The sequence below is a fragment of the Emys orbicularis genome, chromosome 13 (assembly GCF_028017835.1).
Source record: "Emys orbicularis isolate rEmyOrb1 chromosome 13, rEmyOrb1.hap1, whole genome shotgun sequence".
Classification (NCBI taxonomy): domain Eukaryota; kingdom Metazoa; phylum Chordata; order Testudines; family Emydidae; genus Emys; species Emys orbicularis.
Window position 1 is genome coordinate 1,667,165 of NC_088695.1, and position 23,857 is coordinate 1,691,021.

Here is a 23,857-nt window from a genome sequence, read left to right on the forward strand (position 1 = left end):
TGCTGAAACACGAACAGCCAGAGAGTCTGAGCTGAGCCCTGACGTCTAGGAACTGGGATCCGGACTCTCCTGAGAAAAGTTGGATGAACTTTGGCCGTTTGTGGGGCTGAGTCTTGCCCTCCTGCTCTGGAAAATCTGGAGTGCCCTGGTGTTCTGCCTCCAAATGAACCCTGGGCTTCAGCAGAACTTCTTGGCCTTGCCCAGGGTTTTGCAGGATGAGAGTTTTCTTTCCCAACAGGATAGTGAAAAGCAAAGCAGATGTCCCTGAGCTGTTGAGTGTCGCTGACCTCCTAAGAGTTCAGGGCAGAGTGCAAGCCCGGGGGAAAATGACCAATGAACTGAGAACATGCATGGACCTTACCCTGCAGGGGTTCAAGGAAGAGCCCTTGGGCATACAGGACAACACCCAGATACTGATCCAATGCAGAGGAACAATGTTGGAATTTAAATCTGGAGATGGGGAAATGAGATCTACGTGTATTACAGCAATGGGGAGAAGACAACCGAGCTACTGAAATGGGCCTAAAATGGTTGGAGACCACTGCCCTACGAGAACAAAAGCTATCCAGGTAATGTTTCTAATGGTCTCAATCAGCCATGGGGGTTTATACTCAGTATCTCTTGTCAGACACACATGAGCAATTAAAAAAAAAAAATCACTATTTCCCCCCCAGTAAAATCTATGTTGGGTTTTGTTAACCCACTTTCTGGCTTCTGATCCTCAACTTGGAAATGTGACCCTGTGACTGGGGTCCCAGGGGGCCACTCAGAGTGCACAAGCAGGGCAAACGGCAAAGAATGGGGAGAGGATCCCCCAAACTAGGGGTTTATTCTAACAATTAGAGTCACCCAGCCAGCAACAATACAGCTTCTACAACACCTTCCTGGCTACCCAGACGCCAAAACCGCAGTTCTCTTGGCTTAGGGCTGGTCTATATGGGAGAAACGAACCGCCATCGCTGCTCTGGCATGACTATTCCAGTATAATTTAGCTCTTCCAGAAAATGTGATATATACATGTGATGGGTTCTGTCACCTGATGTGCTGAAATGACCACTGAGCCTGTTTTCCCTGCCAGCCTGTGCCCCCGGTACCCTGTCTTGTTGAGCCAGACACGCCAGCCTGCTGCAACACAGACCCAGGGCCCCAGCCACCCCCCCCAAAGCTGCAGATGTAAACTGAAAACAGCTCAGCAAAATACCTGTCTGCAGCACTCAGATACCCAGCCCCAGTGGGGTCTAAACCCCAGAAAAAAAATCTACCTTACACTGTATAAAAATGTATACAGTACAAGTTCATATTGTTCGTCCTCTTTATCAAAGAAAGAGAGATGCACACATTGTTTGCCCCCAAGTAACAGTTACTTACACTCGGTTTATTAATAAACAAAAGTGATTTTATTAAGTATAAAAAGTAAGATTTAAGTGGCCATAAGACAGACAGAACCAAGTAAGTTACTCAGCAAAATAAAACAAACACGCAAAGCTAAGCTTAATACACTAAAAAACTGGTTACAAATGATGATTCCTCACCCTAGATGTTATCTCAGGTAAAGTCTTTCTCAGGTCAGTTGCCTTTTCTGACCTGGGTCCAGCCTGTTCTCACCCACCCCTGTAGTTACAGTCCTTTTGTTTCCAGGTGCTTTCGGGTATCTCTTTGGGGTGGGGAGACCGTCTCTTAAGCCAACTGAAGACCCTCATCGTTTGCTTCCCCTGCCTTATATAGAATTTCCCTAAGGCGAGAAACCTTTGTTTGATTCCCCACCCCCTGTAGGGATTTGATTCCCCACCCCCACCAGCTTCAAGATCGATTCCCATATCAGGTGACATGGTCACATGTCTCTGTAAGACCCCAGACTCCATTCTTTATGGGCTGACCCACACATACACAGGAAGGCTTGCAGGTAAACAAAACCATTTGCAGCCAATTGTTCTGGTAAAAGGAAGCCATCAAGTTCCTAAAGCACCATTAATGGCCCTCAGATTTATCCTTCATACTTCTAACTTCTAATACAGGAATGATACATACATAGAAATAGGAAAATCACATTCAGTTGATTAGAACTTTTCCAATGATACCTCACATGAGACCTTTCGCATAAAGCATATTCCAGTTATGTCATATCCATATTCATAAGCATATTTTCATAAAGCATGTGGAGTGTAAAGTCACAATGCATCCATAGACAGGTGTGAAGACACAGCTACACAAGTGGAGAGCTGATTAATGAAGCGATAATAAAATGTGTCAAACTAATTAACTCTAGGCCCCACGTGCCACCCCCGCCGTTCTCTCCAGGCCCCGCTCCAGCCCTGCCCCACTTTGTTCTTCTCCCAGTGCCCAGTGTTAGCTTGCTCTGAGGTCCCTGCCCCAGGAGCACAGGCAGCATCAACCCAGCCTGGTTCCAAAGCGTGTTACCCCTGATTATCGCGGGAGCCCTTTGCCTTGTAACGTCTGTCCAACTCCAAGGGATGATGCCTAGAGAAAAAACACCAGCCCCAAAGCCCAGCTCCTGGCTCCTTCTCTTTAAGACACTGGGTAGTGCTTGTCTACACTAACAACAGCGGTTTATCCAATCTGGTGGATAAGTCGATCAGAGGGAGTAAGTGACTTAAGCAGCAGTGTAGACCAGGCCTAGACTGTATCCCTGCCCCCAGGATGGATTACTCATCAGCTCCTAATAACCACATGCCCTGGGGCAGACTGCAGTGTAAGTGCCACTCATCATAGGCAAGGGGGGTTAGGACCTGCAGCCTCTGCCTACCCCTTGGCTGCCCTCTGCCACCCCCAGTACCTATGTGGCCTTCCACTAGGCCTGCAGCCTGGGGGGTTTCCAGGCCAGAGCTCCCCAGCTCCTCTGGCCCTCTCCCAGCCCTTCTCCACCTCAGGTACCTTGGTACACTCCCCAGCAGCCAGGTCCCTCCCTCTTAACAGGCAAGAGAGAGAGCTCTTTCAACACTTGGCTTCCCTGGCCTTGATAGGGCCAGCTGCGGCCGCTTCGCAATCAGCCCAGCTTTTCCCCTCTCCCAGCCCCCTCCCAGGGCTGTTTTCAGCCCTTCCAGGCAGGAGTGGGTGACCACCCTGCTACAGTGCCTTACTAGGCCTTATGTCGGTGTAGTTAGGGTAGGACGCTGCGTTCCTTACATCAGCTGTCTTATCAATTTCAAATTGACAAGAAAATCTGGCTCCCAAGCCAGGCGGCTGCCAGGTCTTTAGCTCCAAACTGGGCTGCCACCCAGGGTCCCCACTCCCTGCTGTGGAGAGGGGATCTAGGGGTGGATTAATGGGTGGAGTCAGTGGACATTTAGGGGATTGGATTAATGGATGGAGTCGGTGGACATTTAGGGGTTGGAGAGGAGTGTGTGTTTAGAGAATTGGGTATGGATCAGTAGTAGGACTTTTGAGGGAATGGGAGAGGGGTGTGTAGGGAGGGGACTAGGGTATAAATCAGCAGGGGGGGACATTTAGTAAGAAAGGATAGGGGACTATTGAGGTGACAGTGGTATGGATCAGCAGTGAGACAGAAAACAATACAGATCAGCAGTGGGATATTTAGGAGTTCAGGTAAGGAGTTGATTAGGGTACAGTTCAGCCATAGGACATTTAGGTGGATGGGAGAGGTATCTTGCTTTCGCAGTGGGGAAGATCTTTACTTAAACCCATTTGCAATGTGGACAACAAAACACTGCCCCCCCCCCAAAAAAAAAACCTCTGCACTCCCCCAACCCCAAAGTTTTGGCCTGAATCTTCTCGCACTCACCCCAGCATAAAGCAGAATTAACTCCACTGAAGCCACTGGAGTTACTGTGGCTTAACACCCGAGAAACTAATTGTTTCAACTTTAACAGAAGAAAAAAAAATCTTTAGACTTATACTTTAGACAGGGCAGAAGTCAAGGACTGAAAATTTCAGCCTTTGGGGGAGGGGAAGCTCAATGATTTTGAAAATGGCTGCAGTGGGTGTTGGAAGCCCAGAAATTTTTCAGATCTATGTTTCCCCAGTTTGTGAAGCTGGGGTTGAAGCTCCCTGGGCTAGTTTGGAGAGCCCTGGAAGGGGGGTGGGTATTTTTAAAGTACAAATGACACCTTCCCCAATACAGTCAAAATAACGGGTCCCATTGTCCTTTGCATGTTTTTACTTCCCCCATTTTGTCTCTATTCTGCCAATAACCCTCTGGTGTAGCTCAATCACCATTTGTTCTCACTGCTAGAAATAAATCTTCAATCCCCCCCTTCCTCGGTTTCCCTAATTTGCCACCTCTAGCCCCCCCAAATATATATCAGCTCTGGGAGACCCCATGACCCCCACTTCATCTGTATATTTAGTTAGATTTAAACAATAGTTTAAAAAAAAAGACAGCCATAAAAACTTAAAAAAGAAAAAAGATTTAGACCCCCTCACAACTAATCAACCTTACAACAACAACAAAACAATCTCCCCCCCCCCACCCCAACAGCATTAACAAAATAAATGGATAATACAGAAATTCAGCCCTTCAGCAATCATAAAAGGTAGCAAAATCACTCACCCAGCCAGCCTATAAAGCAGAGCCTTAAACCAACAAATCCTATCCACCTCCTAGAAGAACATATTGTCAACCTTCCCCCCAAATCCTGTCAAATAGAGAGAGAAATAAGTATCTTGCCATTTTCAAGTACGACAGTAACTTCCTGGCTGGCTGAGTCATGGCTAAAAAAAAAAATCTTTAAAAACAACGAACAAATTTATTTGGGCATAAGCTTTTGTGGGCTACAGCCCACTTCATCAGATGCATAAAGTGGAAAATACAGTAGCAGGTATATTTATACATAGTACATGAAAAGATGGGAGTTGCCTTACCAGGTGGGGGGTCAGTTTAACGAGACAATTTAATTATCAGTAGAATACTGTCATGGAGAGTGGGGGGACACAAGGCCATGCACCCCCAGCTTCCTGCGATTCACCATGACTCTCAGCCAGCCAGTAAAGCAGAAGGTTTATTTAGACAACAGGAACACAGTCCAAGACAGGTCTTGCAGGCACAGACAACAGGACCCCCTCAGTTAAGTCCATCTTGGGGTCCCAGGGGCACCACAGGCCCATTGGGGGGGTCAGAGCCCCGTCTGCTTCCCAGCCATTCCACCAGCCAGCTCCTGCCACTCTCTCCCTCAGCCTTTGTTCAATTTCCCGGGCAAAGGTGTCACCTGGCCTCTAACCCCTTCCTGGGTTCTCACGTTACATGCTCAGATATCCTCCCTCAGCCAGTCTCCCATCCCCCAATGCAGACCGTCTTAGCCACACTCCCCTGCCTTCCCAGCCAACACTCCCCACTCAGCATTCAAAGACCACATTAAGAACAGTCCCAGTTCATCACAAATACCAATCACTTTTGTAGTGGTAATGAGACTGGCCCATTTCAAACAGTTGACAAGAAGGTGTGAGTACCAGTAGGGGGAAATTAGTATGGGGAAATTAGGTTTTGTAATTCTCATGTTTGAGGCAGCAAGGAGGAAGTCAGTTGTTTGTTCACTCTGAAATAACTCCCAAGTCCCAACCTCTTTTTGGTGGTTGATATATATATTCGGGTGCAATGCAAGCCTTCTCCAACAACTCACTGCAAACGGGGGGGGGGGGGGGGGGGAGGAGAGTGGTAATGAGGATGGCCCATTTCAAACAGTTGAATCATAGAATATCAGGGTTGGAAGGGACCTCAGGAGGTCATCTAGTCCAACCCCCTGCTCAAAGCAGGACCAATCCCCAACTAAATCATCCCAGCCAGGGCTTTGACAAGCCTGACCTTAAAAACCTCTAAGGAAGGAGATTCCACCACCTCCCTTGGTAACCCATTCCAGTGCTTCACCACCCTCCTAGTGAAAAAGATTTTCCTAATATCCAACCTAACCCTCCCCCACTGCAACTTGAGACCATTACTCCTTGTTCTGTCATCTGCCACCACTGAGAACAGCCAAGCTCCATCCTCTTTGGAACCCCCCTTCAGGTTGTTGAAAGTAGCTATCAAATCCCCCCTCATTCTTCTCTTCTGCAGACTAAACAATCCCAGTTCCCTCAGCCTCTCCTCATAAATCATGTGCTACAGCCCCCTAATCATTTTTGTTGCCCTCTGCTGGACTCTTTCCAATTTTTCCACATCCTTCTTCTAGTGTGGGGCCCAAAACTGGACACGGTACTCCAGATGAGGTCTCACCAATGCAGAATAGAGGGGAATGATCACGTCCCTCGATCTGCTGGCAATGTTCCTACTTATACAGCCCAAAATGCCGTTAGCCTTCTTGGCAACAACGGCACACTGTTGACTCATATCCAGCTTCTCGTCCACTGTAACCTCTAGGTCCTTTTCTGCAGAACTGCTGCCTAGCCACTTGGTCCCTAGTCTGTAGCAGTGCATGGGATTCTTCTGTGCTAAGTGCAGGACTCTGCACTTGTCCTTGTTGAACCTCATCAGATTTCTTTTGGCCCAATCCTCTAATTTGTCTAGGTCCCTCTGTATCTTGTCCCTACCCTCCAGTGTATCTACAACTCCCCCAGTTTAGTGTTGACAAGAAGGTGTGAGTAACAGTAGGGGGAAATTAGTATGGGGAAATTAGGTTTTGTAATTCTCATGTTTGAGACATCAAGAAGGAAGTCAGTTGTTTGTTCACTCTGAAATAACTCCCAAGTCCCAACCTCTTTTTGTGGTTAATATTCGGGTGCAATGCAAGCCTTCTCCAACAACTCACTGGAAACAGAGGGGAAGGTGAGGGGAGGGTGAGTCCCCAAAGCACAAAGGGCAAGGACATAAGCCAGGAGCTAGCAGTACTAAGCATTAGCACTTTCTTAGCATTATCAACTTCTGCAGAAATGTAGCTAAACTGGAAAAGAAATGGGTTTGTGTCAATGATGAATAAAGAGAGCCTGAATGTTTTGTTTTGGATTCTCCATGTCCTTTTCACATTCAAGATTCAAATCTTGTCTGCCCTAAAGGATTCTGAACCACTGAAGAATTGGCATGATTATAACAACTTGATAATAAGAAATGAGAGCTGATTAATTGAGAGGGGAATTCTATTTAGAACTCCCAGGGAGGACTGCACGAGCTTTTTGTACTGCCTCAATTGTATCATTTTAGGAGCCAATACAGTTAAAGTAGAAACCCCTAATGGAGAGTCAGTTATACTGGTATAAAGGTGTATATAGTGGTACAAGCACCTTTATACCAGAATAACTGCTTCCACGATAGGGAGTTGTACCACATTGCTGTAGAGACCAGCAATTTGGTTGGTCTTTAGTAAGCCTGGTTTTATTTGCATCTACTAAAACCCATTTATCTCAAATGCCTATGAACAATTTTGGAGAAAAGTTTTGTATTGTAAAGGCTCAATACACTTGCACCTTTAATTAAGGATTGAGAAAACTCAGGATACACATTTTCGAAGTGGCTGACAAGTCCCTCAGCAAAACCAAAGACGATCAAACTTCACATTCCTGATATTTTTAAAGTTAAAAACAAACAAAAACAACCAATCCCTCCCACCCCAAGCTGAAAAATAAAAAGATTTTTAAAAAATAAAAATCCTTCTTTATCCATGATAAAGATGGAAAAAAGCTAACCACCTCAGGCCTTTTGTCCTTTACATATAATAGAATCATAAATATGTAGGGCTGGAAGTGTCCTCAAGAGGTCATCTCGTCCAGCCACAGAGGCAGGACCAGTAAACCTGTTCTTAAACACCGCCAGTGGCTGAGATTCCACAACATCTCTTGGCAATTTGTTCCAATGCTTAACTAGCCTTATGGGTAGAAAAATTTTGCTAATATCTAACCTGAATCTCCCTTGCTGCAAACTCAGTCCGGTGGCCATGGAAAACAATTGCTGACCATGCTCTTCATTGTAACAACCTTTGACATCGTTGAAAACTGTTATTGGGTCCCCCCTCAGCCTTCTCTTCTCTAGACTTTACATGCCCAGTTCTTTCAACCTTATGTTTTCTAAATCTCTTCTTTTTGTGGCTTTCCTCTGAACTTTCTCCTTTTTGTTCACATTTTTGAATGTGTAGCGCCCAGAATGGGACACAGTACTCCAGCTGAGGCCTCACCCGTGCAGAGTGGAACAGAACAACTACCTCCCGTGTGTGACATACAACACTCCTGTTGAGACACTTGTGGGACTGTACCATGTTTATTGTACCTTCTGCTTTTCTACCTTGTCACTGTAGGAACCTAGTTTCATTACGTTGCTGGTTTTATAGTCTCAGATGGGTGCTCTGATTGTTCGAGCATGTCTGGGCCAAATGCAAACATTACCTGGTAATCCACAGCAGCCTCCTCGAGAGGAAGCACGGCGTGGTCTTTGTGACTGCGGGACTCTCTGCACACCACACAGATGGGGGTTTGATCCACTTCACAGAAGAGTTTCAAAAGCTCCTCATGTTTTTCACATGTTTTCTTCCCTCTTAGGTCTGGGAATTTTTTGGTTATTTCAACTACATTCCTCAGCTGCCGGTTGGGCTGGAATTCCCCTTCCCGGAACGGTTCTCTGCACTCAGGGCAGGGATACGGGGGGGAGGTTTTGGAGTCTTTACAGCACTGAGTGATGCAGGATCAGTAGAAAATGTGCCCACACTTGAGAATCACCAGATCATTACAATAATCCCGGCAAATTGAACAAATAACAGCCTCTTGGAGAGCTTTTTCCTGTCTTTTCGAGGCCATGGCACCTACGAGAAAGAGGAAAATTAGTTGAACTTTCACTTTGCTCTGAAATGTGTCTATCCCCGACTGAAGCTGGCCTCCGCCCTTCCTGCAGCTGCCTGCCTTGTGCCTCCTTGCTGATCTGTTGTGAATGTGTTCGCTGGAGCCTGGGATCCTTCAGTTCTGGACAGGAGAAAATATAAGGAGATAGGAGAGACGTATATAAAGATAAAATAATGAATATATTGAACTCCTACATCTGTACAGATTAAACTTTAAACAAATATTTCCCCATGCAGTCATAAAGAGAATTAAGTCAGTCAAGTCACTGAAGAGATAAAAGCATTTCTAAATAAAAGAGCTGATCATAAAATCCTGCATTCCATGCCCACAAAAACTTTATAGAGGTCAACAGTATTGGCAGAATTATGGCAAAAAATATGCCATTATACTTTCCTTCAACCATCATAGTTAGAAATTTCAAAACAGGATCTGATGTGAATTAGAAATAGATCAGAGTTGCAATGTTAGTTTGATTGGGACTGGAACTTTGCCAAAGTTCTGGTGTTCTCGATCTAATCAGATCCATTTCTAATACAAATAACAGATGTAATTACTGTATGTTGCAACATTTAAAAACTTCCTATGAGTTATCTAAACAATTTAATTAAAAATGCAGAACTATAGAGTACCATGTTAAATCCACTTTTTAATTTATTTGAAACATTCAACTACATTCAGTATTGCTAATGCCATGCATTCAAAAATCATGAATAAGCCCTAAAAAAAAAAAGAGAGATTAAAAATAATACATTTTTTTATTTGCTTTGTGGTTACTGAACCATTAGATAACACTTGTGTCATGTTTTCAGCAGAGGTGGCTGAAACAGAATTTCTGTTCCATGGGAAGTTCTGACATTTCAAAATTTATTTTGATTCTGAATCGGAATTTAAAACATTGAAATTTCCCATTAAATGAAAATGTAGGAAAAAATCATTTTGGGTCAATCAACACATTTCATTTTGATGAAACCAAAATGTTTCATTCTGCTTTTGATTTAAAAAGTAAGATAAAATTTCAAAATGAAAAGATGTTTTGAAACAAAAATGTGAACCAATCCATTCTGAAATGTCAAAAGAAACATTTCAACATTTTTGACCTGAAACTTAAAAAAGAGTCCTACAAAAAGTGGAAAGTAGGTCAAATTGTGAAGGATGAATATAAAAAAACAACACAAGCATGTAAGGATAAAATTAGGAAGGCTAAGGGCATGTCTACACTTGCAGATGTAGAGCGCCTTGAGTTAAACCAGCCTTCGGAGAGCGCAGTAGGGAAAGCGCTACCATCTGTCCACACTGACAGCTGCAAGCACACTGTCGTGGCCACATTTGCGGCAATTGCAGCAACATTGGGAATGGAGCATTATGGGCAGCTATCCCACAGAGCACCTCTTCCCATTTTGGCGCTGTGGCTTGTGGGAAGGGGTGCAGGGCATTCTGGGTCCTGTCCCAACGCCCTGTGATGCATTGGTTCGCATCCCAATAATTTCTGTGCTTCCATCCACATTTGGCACCATCTTTCAACTCCAGACAGCCACCGATTGGTCGCTAACTAGTTTGGAGTGGGAAAATCCAATTGTTGGAATTGTGTTGATGCAAGTTTGCAGGGCTATTAATCGCATCCTGCTCAGGAGAACCATGACTCTGGGTAACATGCATGACATTGTGGCTGGCTTTGCACAAATGGGTTTCCCTAACTGTGGAGGGGCGATAGATGGGACGCATATTCCAATTCTGGCACCACCCCACCTAGGATCCGAGTACGTTAATCGGAAGGGGTATTTCTCTATGGGTCTCCAGGCGCTTGTGGATCACCGTGGGCGTTTCATTGACATTAACGCAGGCTGGCCCGGAAAGGTGCATGACACACATATCTTTTGGAACACTGGCCTGTTCAGGAAGATGCAGGCCAGGACTTTTTTCCCAGAGCGGAAGATCACCGTAGGGGAAGTCAAAATGCCCATTGTGATCCTTGGAGACCCCGCTTACCCGTTAATGCCGTGGCTCATGAAACCCTACACAGGGAGCCTTGACAGCAGCAAGGAACAGTTCAACTACAGGCTGAGCCGGTGCCGAATGACTGTGGAGTGTGCTTTTGGCCGTTTAAAGGGCCGCTGGCGATCTCTGTATGGGAGAGTTGGACTTGGCCGATGACAGCATCCCCGCGGTTATATCCGCGTGCTGTGCCCTCCATAATATTTGTGAAGGGAAGGGGGAAAGATTCACTCAGGCATGGACCACGGAGATTCAACACCTGCAGGCTGAATTTGAACAGCCAGAGAGCAGGGCTATTAGAAGGGCCCAGTGCGGGGCTGCAAGGATTAGGGATGCCTTGAGGGAGCAATTTGAGGCTGAAAGCCACAAGTGATGTTTGGTGCCCTGCACGGGAGTGAAGTGCAGTGGTTCCAATGTTAGTAGGAATCTGTGTTTGCTACACTGACTTGCAGTGCCTGTTGCTTTCCTGGGCTAAGGTATCTTTTACTTTATGCAATAATAAAGAATGTTTTCAAAGCCAAAAAATCAATGTATTGAAAAGAAAATGCATTTATTGAAAAGAAACACAACTGCTTGGGAAACAGAAAGGGCAAGGGGGTGGGGTGGGGAACGGTACAATCACAGATTTGCGTATGTCCTGTTATCACACTCAGCCTTCCTGTCTGGAGTGCTGTGCAGCGAGTGCTGCACTTCAGGCTGGCTGTACTGCATGGGGATGGGGGTTGAGTGCAGAGGGTAAGCGTCATAGTTTTCAGGGCTGGGTGGTGAAGCTACAGGTGCTGGAGGCAGCTGGTGGCAATAAGAACCAGGATGTTGGGGAAAGTGGGTTGGAGGTGACATGGGGGCACAAGGGAAAGAGTTGTGGGACAAGGGCTGCAGGGGGCGCAGTAGTGCTCCGTCTGCATGAGCGCCTCGATCGAGTCCGCTTGGTGCTCCATGATGCTTATCAGCCAATCCGTGCTTTCTAACTCACGACACGTCCACACTGGCAAGGCACATAGAGCGCTCTGACTCCGCGGATAGAGTGCTCCCGGTACTCCACCTCGGCGAGTGGAATAACGTTTGATGTGCCCCCGCTGGAGCACTGCGGAGCCAGTGTGGACACCCTGGTCTGTTAATGCGCTCTGATCGGCCTCCAGAAGTGTCCCACAATACCTGTCTAGCCACTCTGGTCATCACTTTGAACTCTACTGCCCTGCCCTCAGGTGACCAATCATCAGAACCACCCTTTAAATTCTCTGGAAATTTTGAAAATCCCCTTCCTGTTTGCTCAGCCAGGCGTGGCTCTCAGCGCATCTTTCCAGGTGACCGTGCCTCCACGGGCCAGGCGATCCCCAGTATGGAGCAATGGTGAGGTGTTGGACCTCATCAGTGTTTGGGAGGAGGAAGCTGTCCAGTCCCAGCTGAATGTAGTTGAATGTTTCAAATAAATTAAAAAGCGGATTTAACATGGCACTCTATAGTTCTGGATTTTTAATTTAATTGTTTAGATAACTCGTAGGAAGTTTTTACAAGTTGCAACATACAGTAATAATAAAATTACATCTGTTATTTGTATTAGAAATGGATCTGATTAGATCGAGAACACCAGAACTTTGGCAAAGTTCCAGTCCCAATCAAACTAACATTGCAACTCTGATCTATTTCTAATTCACATCAGATCCTGTTTTGAAATTTTAAAAAATTATTTCTAACTATGATGGCTGAAGGAAAGTATAATCGCATATTTTGGGCATAATTCTGCCAATACTGTTGGCCTCTATAAAGTTTTTGTGGGCATGGAATGAGGGATTTTATGACTGGCTCTTTTATTTAGAAAATGCTTGTATCTCTTCAAGAAGGAGTCCAGTGGCACTTTAAAGACTAACAGATTTATTTGGGCATAAGCTTTCATGGGTAAAAAAACCATTTCTTCAGAAAGCTTATGCCCAAATAAATTGTTAGTCTTTAAGGTGCCACCGGACTCCTCGTTGTTTTTGTGGATACAGACTAACATGGCTATCCCCTGATACTTGTATCTCTTCAGTGACTTGATTTACTTAATTCTGTTTTATGACTGCATGGGGAAATATTTGTTTAAAGTCTAATCTGTACAAATGTAGGAGTTCAATATAGTCATTATTTTATAGACCTCTCTCCTGAGTCCTAGCTCCTTATATTTTCTCCTTTCCAGAACGGAAGGATCCCAGGGCCCAGCGAACACATTCACAACAGATCAGCAATGAGGCCGGAAGCAGGCAGCTGCAGGAAGGGCGGAGGCCAGCTCCTATCGGGGATAAACACATTTCTGAGCAAAGTGAAAATGAAACTTACTTTCTTATTTCTCGTAGGTGCCATGGCCTCGAGAAGCCGGGTAAAAGATCTCCAAGAGGCTGTTATCTGTTCCATTTGCCTGGCTTATTTTAACGATCCGGTGATTCTCAAGTGCGGGCACAATTTCTGCCGATCCTGCATCACTCAGTACTGCAAGGAGTCCAAAGTCTCCCCCCGGTATCCCTGCCCTCAGTGCAGAGAACGGTTCCGGGAAGGGGAATTCCAGCCCAACCGGGAGCTGAGGAATGTAGTTGAAATAACCAAAAAAATCCCAGAGCCAGGGGGGAAGAAAGCGTGTGAAAAACATGAGGAGCTTTTGAAACTCTTCTGTGAAGTGGATCAAACCCCCATCTGTGTGGTGTGCAGAGAGTCCCGCAGTCACAAAGACCACGCTGTGCTTCCTGTTGATGAGGCTGCTGTGGATTACCAGGTGTCGGAGAAAAACTGAGTTCTCACTCTTTTGATTGGGTGCAGCAAGTCAGAAGCTTTATTCACTCTCACAGTGTGCAGAGGGAGAGAGCCAAGCAGGTCTCTCTCCCTGATACCTAATTACAACAAGCATTTATACCTTTCATTACAAAAATAATGAGGGACAGCTGTATCTTGTTATACATATGTCATCTTGGTATTTTACTTTAATTGTTTTGACTCCTACCGACAGGCAATATTTTCTATACCTTATCTATCCAAGGTCTTCTACACCTTATCTATACAAGGTCACAGGTCACAATAACTCCTCACACAGTACTATCTCACCCGCCTCTCACATTCCTCGCTTCTACAAATCTCGCGTTATCAGGCCTACAGTTAGCCTGACTCTTGCTAACAAACTGTCATGCATTGCAGTTCTTTTCTGACAGTTCCCTTTTCTGCTTCCACAACCCCCCCTTTTGTACTTTTAGTACAACAAACATTCTCAAACCTCTATTTGCATCAAGTCCTGGACCTCTGATTCTATATCAGGTGTTTCCAATTTAGCGGTTCTGATTGGATGTAATGACAATGCATGATTAGCATGAACATGAAAGGTATTACTATTATTACGTATTTTACAACAACAATAACATAATCCTAAGCTAATTAATAACAATACAAGCAATAACATTCCCATAGCAAAACTATAATGGGGTTGTTGTACAGCCTTAGTTACAAAGCACAATACATCATACTTAGTACATAAAGTGGATACTCTATAAGCAGTCTGAAAGGCATACTTTTCAACTGGATATATATTTTGAAGCATGTGAATTCGCCCTTGTATTTTAGAGATTTTCTGAATCTCTGGTAACAGTGAGAACAAATTCTGAAATCTATCAGGTACTAAACTAGTCCAATTAAAGGGTATCTGGAACCTAAGGGCTACTTGAAAAGCTCTGTCTGCAGGCCAGTAAATAATATGATTGCCTGCAGTGGTAGTGAGATTAAAATGTATGTCTTGTAATGTGGTGTCATTAACATACACACAGCTATCATTAGCTTGAAAAAGTAAGTGTCCTGTCAGTGTAGTTCCTTGTCCACTACCCTCCCAGCAAACGTAGTCATAAACCGTGACAACTTCTCCTGGCTTCAGTTTACGGTTACACTGAAGCTGTGGGGGTTCTAATGGCCACAATGTCCATAGACTACCTAACCCCATCCAAATGTCAGGTGTAATCCCAGGAGCACTGACTAAAAATCGATTGGGCATACCAGGTGGTCTAATTTCCCAGATGTCTCGGTGAATTATCCAATCCCACATGCATCCTCCCCATGGACCCGGCAGGATACGGTATGTGGGAGCCCACACCCCCCTTACCGGTCCATATGCTTGGAAGGAGCACTGAGAACGTCCGCACTTCCATCCAGAAAGTTTCCAAGTAAGTCTCCATGGCCACAGGTCAGATGGTACCCCTGATGTGTCTGTAAGGGCAGTGGGCCAAGCCTGATGTTCTAGATCTTTCCGAATGGACATCAGCTGGTCATTCAGGAAATCCTGAGTCTCTGAACATGCTAGATCCCACTGCAATGCCTTCCCAGCCTCAGTGATATTCAGTACCATCTCTCTTAGCAACTTCTGGGTCATAGAACTAAGGGCGGAAATAACATGTAACTCACCAACTCCAGCTTGTACCTGGGTTAGTTGTGCTCCAGAAACGAGGCCTATGGCCTTCTCTAGTTGGCCCAATTTCTCATCATGTTCCTGGTTCTTAAAAATATTCCAAACTGCTGCTGCACTATTGGCCCCATCCCACAGGGATCCGGTCAAGTCTCTCTTCTTTCTAGAGGAAATAACCCAAGCCCTCTGTTGTGCTAATCTAATGGCAGCCCCCTGTGAGCAATTCGGGTATGTAGAGGTAATCTGGAAACTGGATAAGGGTAATGAAAATTTAACAGTCCCTAGTGTAGTATTAATCACAGTCCACCGATATCCTACTACATCTTTCTTTGGTGTAGTACTATACCACATCTGTTGGTCAAATACCTTTATGTATTTCCGGGAGGCATTAACATTAATGGTATAAGAGGGGGTGTATTGCAATAAGGTACAGGTCACATTATTAGTCACTGGAATACTTTCTATGCAGGTAAAATTTCCAGTGGCAGAACAAACTCTTTGGGTATTTGTCTGATTATCCACTAATTGGGTGACCAAATAACAATAAGGGCCTCTCTCATTTAACACAGTACAAGTTCCAGGAACAACCATCATATCTACTTCATTATAGAACCCATCAATTGCAACTATTAATTCTTGGGGTTCGTTGGTAGTGATATTATGTATTTCTATCTCTACTGATCCATTTGTTTTCCATTCAATTATTCGCTCATATACATTATCCTGAACTTTAAAAAATAATTTCTCTGAACAAAATTCCAGTAAATCACTAAGATGTGAAAGCCTTGGCCACTGGGTTTCATTGGAATATACAGTACGGTTTGTATCTGGGTAAGTTACAGTGGTGGTGGCAGGGGTCAAGGGACTAGTGGGTGTAGTCCTAGTGGTGGCAAGGCGGTTTTGATATTCATCTTCTGAAAGCCAATTAGAAAGGGCAGTGCATCCTGAAGGTACCTGTCCATAAGCACAAAGTCCTGCCCCTGGAAAGAACCCACCCCACCACTGGACTCCACACTCCCAGGAACGGTCCCCACAGTTCCCTCCTTGCCAATAAACAATGCTCCGTCTCTTCCACCAGGGCCAGTTCTTAATGTCTCTGGTAGTCAGGAATCCCTGGACTTTGGTGGTTTCAGCAGAGCGGGTGTTTCTTCTTTTCTTCTTCAAAAGCAGTTGTGATTCACCATAGTGCAGGGGAGAGGTTACTAGCACTTCACCCTGTACTGGTGTGATTCCTGTAACAAAATTCAAAGGTATTGTAGATCTGTCAGTGGACAAGGGAGAGGTTACTAGCACTTCACCTTGTCCTTTTTCCCTGCTGTCCAGGAGGCACAGCAGATCTAGCAGGAGAAATAGGCTGATCAGCAGCTGGAGAATCCTCTCCAGGTGGAGGAGTCTTTTTGCAGTGAGAAGCATGGGTCCAGGTGGGCAGTCCTTGGCACTTCACAGCGGTGTTGGTGGTCAGCAGGACTTGGAAAGGGCCCTTCCAGCGTGGAGCCAGGGCAGTCTTTCGCTGATGGACCTTTATGTAGACCCAGTCTCCTGGTTCCAGCGAGTGGCAGGGTTGCACAGGATCCTTGGGTAGTGCTTCTTTCACCTGTGTATAAAAAGACTTAACACATTTCATTAGAGCCTGACAATACTTAAGCATTGTGTCATCCATTAAATGAATGTCCATCTGAGCTAGGGTCAGTGGGGGCGCAGTTGGCAGTCGCATCGGGCGCCCTGTCAGAATCTCATGAGGGCTGAGTCCAGTCTTTCGATTGGGAGTGGCTCTCATACTCATTAGTGCCAGAGGAAGGGCATCTGGCCACTTCAAGTTTGTTTCAGCACAAATCTTGGCCAGTTTATTTTTCAGAATTCCATTCTGGCGTTCCACTGCCCCGGCAGACTGCGGATGGTGGGGGCAGTGAAGGTTGTGTTGGATCTGCAAAGCTGCACATAACTCTTTTACAATCTGTCCAGTAAAATGAGTTCCACGGTCACTGTTGATACTCACAGGAATGCCAAATCGTGGTACAAAATCTTTAAGCAGAAGTTTCACAACAGTCCTGGCATCTGCTTTCCTGCAGGGAAAAGCTTTAACCCAATTTGAAAATACATCCACTAAAACCAATACATATTCATAACCACAACATTTAGACAATTGAATAAAATCAATCTGAATATTTACAAAAGGTCCCCAAGGGGGAGGGTGAGCTGCCTGCCTAACTTTAACAGCTTTACCAATGTTATGCTGCTGACAAATCACACATTGTTGACAGTAGTGATGTGCAATGACTGGGAACCCGAATGCACACCAATCTCGGTTAACTGCAGCAACCATCCCCCCTTTGCTCACGTGTGCCATTCCGTGGTATACACGAGCAAGATAGGGCATTAGCATCTTCGGTGCAACCAGGCGACCAGCTGGGGCACGCCAAAGATGATCAGGGTGTAGAATACAGCCATTAGCACTCCAAAAACGTTTCTCAGCTACAGGTGCTGCTTCCTGGATCTTGGCCAGATCCTCAAGGGAGGCTACTGGAGGCTGTTCAATCAAAGCACAAGTATATTCAGCCTGAGGTGCAGAAAGGGCCGCTGCTTTGGCTGCAGAGTCTGCCAAAGCATTTCCACGGGTAACTTCATCATGAGGGGTCTGGTGAGCCATACATTTAACAACAGCTATAGCTTTGGGCAATAAAAGGGCATCCAAAAGAGCAGATACATACAGACTGTTCTTAATAGGAGAACCAGTGGATGTAAGGAAACCTCTATACTTCCAGAGCAAACCATAATCATGTACCACTCCAAAAGCATAACGAGAGTCTGTATAAATTGTAACTGCTTGATCTTGAGCTAGAATGCAGGCACGAGTTAAAGCCACAAGTTCAGCTACTTGAGAAGAAAACACAGAAGGAATAAAAGCACTTTCAATAACAGCGTGTGCAGAGCACACAGCATAACCAGCACCCAATTTACCCTTAGAATCTCGCAAGCATGAACCATCCACAAAGTAAATAAGATCAGGATTTTGCAAGGGCACATCTAGTAAATCATCTCTCGGACGGGAGAGAACCGATGTCACAGACACACAGTCATGTGGTTCTCCGTCTTCTGGCCCAGGCAACAAGGAAGCAGGATTTAAAACAGGGCAACGAGCCAAAGTAATATGAGACGAAGATAACAAGACAAGCTCATATTTTGTGAGACGAGAAGTGGATAAATGCTGTGTCTTAGATTTTAACAAGAGTGCAGCCACAGCATGAGGAACAGCAACAATCAAAGGAGATCCTAAGACAATAGATTCAGATACTTGAACAGAAAGGGCTGCTGCAGCCACAGCACGCAGGCAAGGGGGAAATCCAGCTGCCACAGCGTCTAGGGCCGTGCTGTAATAAGCAATGGGACGGTGTTTATCTCCGTGCTTTTGCGTTAGTACGGCCAAAGCAAACCCATTACGCTCATGACAGAAAAGAGTGAATGGTTTAGCATAATCAGGAAGTCCCAGGGCTGGTGCACTGGACAGGCTTTGCTTGATAGCAACAAAAGCTTGTTCAGCCTCTGGAGACCAAGGAAGAGGCTCAGGAGTATCTGACTTAGTCAGATCCTGTAAGGGTTTAATCACTGTTGCATAACCTAAAATCCACTGTCTGCAGTACCCAGTCATGCCAAGAAAAGTACGCATTTGAGAAATAGTACCAGGCCTAGGCATATTTAGAATAGCTGAAATCCGAGAATCTGATAAATGACGAGTACCAGGGGAAATATCATGACCAAGGTAATGAACCCTGGGCTGACACAGCTGTAGTTTTTCTCGGGATGCCTTATGACCCTTAGCAGCTAAAGCAGTCAATAGAACCAAAGTATCAACTTTACAAGATTCAAAGGAAAGGGATGCCAACAAAAGATCATCCACATACTGTATAAGTACTGATTTACCTGGAAAAACCACATCATCCAGATCCTTCTTCAGGATCTGGGAAAACAAGGATGGGGACTCAGTATACCCTTGGGGTAACCGAGTCCAGGTGTACTGGCGTCCTTTATAGGTAAAGGCAAACAGATACTGACTATCAGGGTGAATGGGGATAGAAAAGAAAGCTGAACAAAGGTCCACAACAGTAAAGTGAGTAGCTAAAGGTGGAATGCAAGAAAGAATTGTAGCTGGATTTGGAACCACAGGAAATGAAGGCAAAACAACAGCATTAATCGCGCGGAGATCTTGAACAAACCGATAGGTGTTCTTTCCTGGCTTCTTTACAGGAAAGATAGGGGTATTACAAGAACTGGTGGTAGCAACAATAATACCCTGCTGTAATAAAGACTCCATTACTGGGGCTATACCTTCCTCTGCCTCAGGACGCAGAGGGTACTGTGGAACCCTTGGCAAAGCTTTAGAAGGATCAACAAAAATCTTAACCGGCTCTGCAGTCCGGATCTGACCCACTTCATTGGCATGCCGAGACCAGAGATAGGGGGGAACTTGTGATAACAAGTGCACAAGGTCAGGGCTAAGAGTTGTTGTTAATTTAGCTGGCTCCTCTATGTGGAGTGTAGCCAACACTAGATTAGTATTCTCATCAGGAACCTGTAAGAATACGCCATCTGGTGTGCAATAGATAGTACAGCCTAATTTACACAAAAGATCCCTTCCCAGCAGATTCACAGGAGAGGAGGGGCTGAGCAAGAATGCATGCTTGTTAGAAAGGGGCCCTAGTGAAATAGCAAGGGGTTTTGTGACGGGATGCGAAACAGGTTGATTTGAAATGCCAACGGCATTTACAGACAAAGTTGACAAAGGAACAGAAGGAAACTCCGAGGATCTTAGAGCAGATCTACTAGCTCCAGTATCCACAAGACAAGTAACAGATTGTCCTGCAATTTCACAATTTACATAGGGACCCTCTTGATTAATGGGAATTAAAGGATTCATGATGCAGTTACGTTCCCTCAGGCTGTCCTAGTAAGAGGTAGTTTGTGGGGTAAAAGTAGACGCTTCAGGATTTGGGAAAGGAGGTAGTGGGTTTCGAGATACTCGGGCTGGGCACGCATCTTTCCAGTGTCCCTCTTGGCCACAAATGTAACATGCATTGTGCCTGGACTGGGCAGGATACGAGGGACCTTTCCCTCTTCCTCGCCCACGACCTCGTCCTCGTCCTCCTCTCATTCCCCCACGGCCCTTGTTTTGATAAGTTTCTAACTGCAAGGTTAACAGTTTAGTTTCAGTATTCTCTTTCTTCTGCTCTATGCAAGCTGTACAATGATTGGCGACTGTCACCAATTCAGAAAGGGGCTTAGTTTGCCAGCCTATGCAGATAGTTTTTAACTGCTGCTGAATCTTTGGTAAGAGCCCCTGAACAAAAGCAGCCCCTACTGCTTCTCTAGCATTTTCAGCTGGCTGAGCAATTCCTGAATGTTGTTCAAAAACCTTAGTCAGTCTATCCAGATAATCAGCTGGGGACTCCCCTTTATTCTGTTTACAGTAGGTAATCTTTGTCCAATCTGTCTTCTTGGGGCAGACCTCCGTAATAGCATTTAAGAGACGGTCCCTAGCCTCTGTCAAACCACGATCGATTCCAGGGTCGGCACCTGGCCAAGCTGCCTGTCTAGTAAGCCGTTGCCGAACTTCGGCTGGCATAATCATCCGTAAGAGTTGATTCATGTCTGCCCAAGATGGATTATAACACTGAACCACCATGTGGAGCTCCTCTCTAAATCTTTCTGGCTCCTCTCTGATATTAGGAAATTCCTTTACCAAGTTTCTCAGGTCTCCGGGTGACCACGGGGCATGCACTGTAACTAACCGTCCCGTAGTTCCGGGCAGTTCTCTTAAAGGAAGCTGGAATGCCTGTGCCACGCTTCTAGTAAAATAACGGGCACCCTCCTCAGAGGTTTCGGATGTCTCAGGAGAACTGCTACTGGGAAGATCAGAATCACTCCTCTGTGGTGGAGAGGAGGCTCCTCTCTCAGGAGGAGAAAGAACAATGTGTGCAGCTGATACACGTGGTGGTGAAACTGACACTGCCGGGTGAGATTCGTTAGCAGACACATTCGGCAGAGGGGGAGGAGGAGGCACGGGCTGCTGCTGCTGCTGAACGTTACTGAAAAAATCTACAATGTCCTCAGCAGTTTCCTCCTCACTCTCAGGTTTAACTAATTGGGGATAAAGAGGAGCAGAAGGAATCACTGGAGCAGAAGGAATTACTGGAGCAGAAAGACTGTCTGATGCTTTACATTTAAGTTGTAAATTATATACTTGGTGTCTTAACTTTTCCTGGGAGTCCTTTAGACTCCGCACCCGAGACTCGTGGAGTCTCTTTGTAGCTTCCTCCCACCAACAGACAAATTGCGCCCACTGCTTATCAGAGGCTTTTGGTGAAGTTAGGGTTTCTTTGAGATATTTAAGTTTATCTAAATCGAAGGTACCTTCTAGTGGGCATTGTTTAGATGGATTTTCACGCGTGTAAAGATTCCAACTATCTAAATACCTGCAGGTTGATGGACCATAATGTACGTACATAAAATAAGCTGGGGTACCCTTAGGGGGTGAGAGGGAATCCTTAGACTGTCCCCCACCCATTTTCCAATCACACACACAGGGAGGAGGATGCCCTGTCCGCGCTAGCGGCTAATAAACTAAGGATTTCTCCCTACAGGGTATTCACACAGGAGTGACTAACGAGGGTAACCATGACCTCCTACACCTCCCTTCAGCAAAGAGCGTCGGCTAATCTCAGAGAGACGGCGCCGCTTACTCTGTTGCATCCAGTGAGATGGTCAGACTGTCAGTGGCTCACACGGAGTGGAAAAGGGAAGGGAAGATGGGTTCACACACTCCTAGACCCAGGCAGCCTCCTCGCCGGACGATGCCAGGCCGAGTTAGCTTACCGTGGGTCGGATCTCCTAAAAGATCCTCTAGTTACCGGGCTTGCGTTAGAGTAGTTCTGGTCACGAGCCAAAAGACTTCGCAGAGTACTCTGGGCGTCTTCCGGTAACACTCAATTCACTCAATTCACACTTCACACAGCACCACACATTCACCAAGGCCTTCTCCAGGTACTATCCCAAGTACCTCAGGTACTATTCCCAAGTACCTCGATGCATCACCTGAGGCGGTAAACAACCCCTCTGTCCGGACTATGAGGCGGTAAAAACCCCTCCTGCTGAGGCAGTAAAAACCCCTCAACACAGGTGCAAACCTATGCACCTTGCATATGCATACAGGGGGCGGCAAACACTTCCCCTACGCCGCTCAGCATCTGACCTTGCTGCACAGTCAATAAGTTCGGATGGCGTGAGCCCAACAGGGACAGACGGCTCCACGGACAGTCCTCCTCCGACACCCCAATAGAGATTTCAAAAGGTCTCTTACCTCTATTGTGGCGCCATGGGGTTCGAAGGGGAACGATCCGTAGTAACTGCCGGTGCCTCTGAGGGCGTTGCCATCCCGGACGAGCCCCCAAATTGTCGGAGAAAAACTGAGTTCTCACTCTTTTGATTGGGTGCAGCAAGTCAGAAGCTTTATTCACTCTCACAGTGTGCAGAGGGAGAGAGCCAAGCAGGTCTCTCTCCCTGATACCTAATTACAACAAGCATTTATACCTTTCATTACAAAAATAATGAGGGACAGCTGTATCTTGTTATACATATGTCATCTTGGTATTTTACTTTAATTGTTTTGACTCCTACCGACAGGCAATATTTTCTATACCTTATCTATCCAAGGTCTTCTACACCTTATCTATACAAGGTCACAGGTCACAATAACTCCTCACACAGTACTATCTCACCCGCCTCTCACATTCCTCGCTTCTACAAATCTCGCGTTATCAGGCCTACAGTTAGCCTGACTCTTGCTAACAAACTGTCATGCATTGCAGTTCTTTTCTGACAGTTCCCTTTTCTGCTTCCACACAGGTAATGTTTGCATTTGGAAGGCATCCCAGCCAGGGCCCACTCCAGGCACCAGCCGAGCAAGCTCCTGCTTGGGGCGGCAGATTCGAAGGGGCGGCATTCCCTCCAATCCTTTTTTTTTTTTTTTTTTTTTTGCGCTTTGCCACTTTGACCGCCCCGCAGGTTTTTTTCTTTTTTCTTTTTTCTTTTTGGTTGCTGCTCTGGCCGTCCTGTAGGGGGCGGCGGCATGGAGGAGGGGAGCACCCTGCAGCAAGCCCAGCAGGGCAGCCCAGGTCCTTCCCTGCCTGCCAACCGGAGTGGCGTGGAGCATAGGCGGCAGGTTTGTATAATTTTTGGTGGTGCCCAAAATGTTGGTGCCCCCCCGCTCCCGCCCTGTAAGCCGATATATATATTTTATTAAATAGTGTAAACAAAGACTGGAAGCCATAAGTATTTAAGTTTCTCTTTATTGCACAATATCACTATGAGAAAAATCCATTGTTGATTGTTAGTGGTCCTACAAATCAAGAATTTGTTGCTGGGATAAAATGAAGCTACAACGCATTGGCGCCACAAGATTACAAGAGTCAATTAAAAGTGGAAAGTCAGAAGCAGCACTTGCCTGCTTCAATACACAGTATTATATTTTGTTGCAGCTATTGTGACGAAGTGGGAATGTTCTTAATGTTTTCTCTGAATACTGTGTGGGTGCCTCAGTTTCCCCTGCAAGGTGCCAACTGAAGGTGTTGGGGACAAAGAGATCAGGTGGCCTCCTTGTCCGGAAGAGACACAAAGGCCAGAGGAGGGAGTGTCAGTTTGGAGCTGGCTTGGGAAATGGGAAGAGGCCCAGAACTT

At 45.7% G+C, this 23,857-nt stretch overlaps 1 protein-coding gene across 1 annotated transcript in view; it reads left to right on the forward strand.

Moving 5' to 3' along the window:
- The first annotated feature begins 12,943 nt into the window (after positions 1-12,943).
- Positions 12,944-23,857, forward strand: part of LOC135887342 (tripartite motif-containing protein 10-like) — a 30,253-nt gene continuing 19,339 nt past the window's right edge. The window contains exon 1 of the mRNA XM_065415106.1: positions 12,944-13,465. Within this exon, the coding sequence (XP_065271178.1) occupies positions 12,944-13,465 (522 nt within the window). The remainder of the gene's footprint in view (positions 13,466-23,857) is intronic.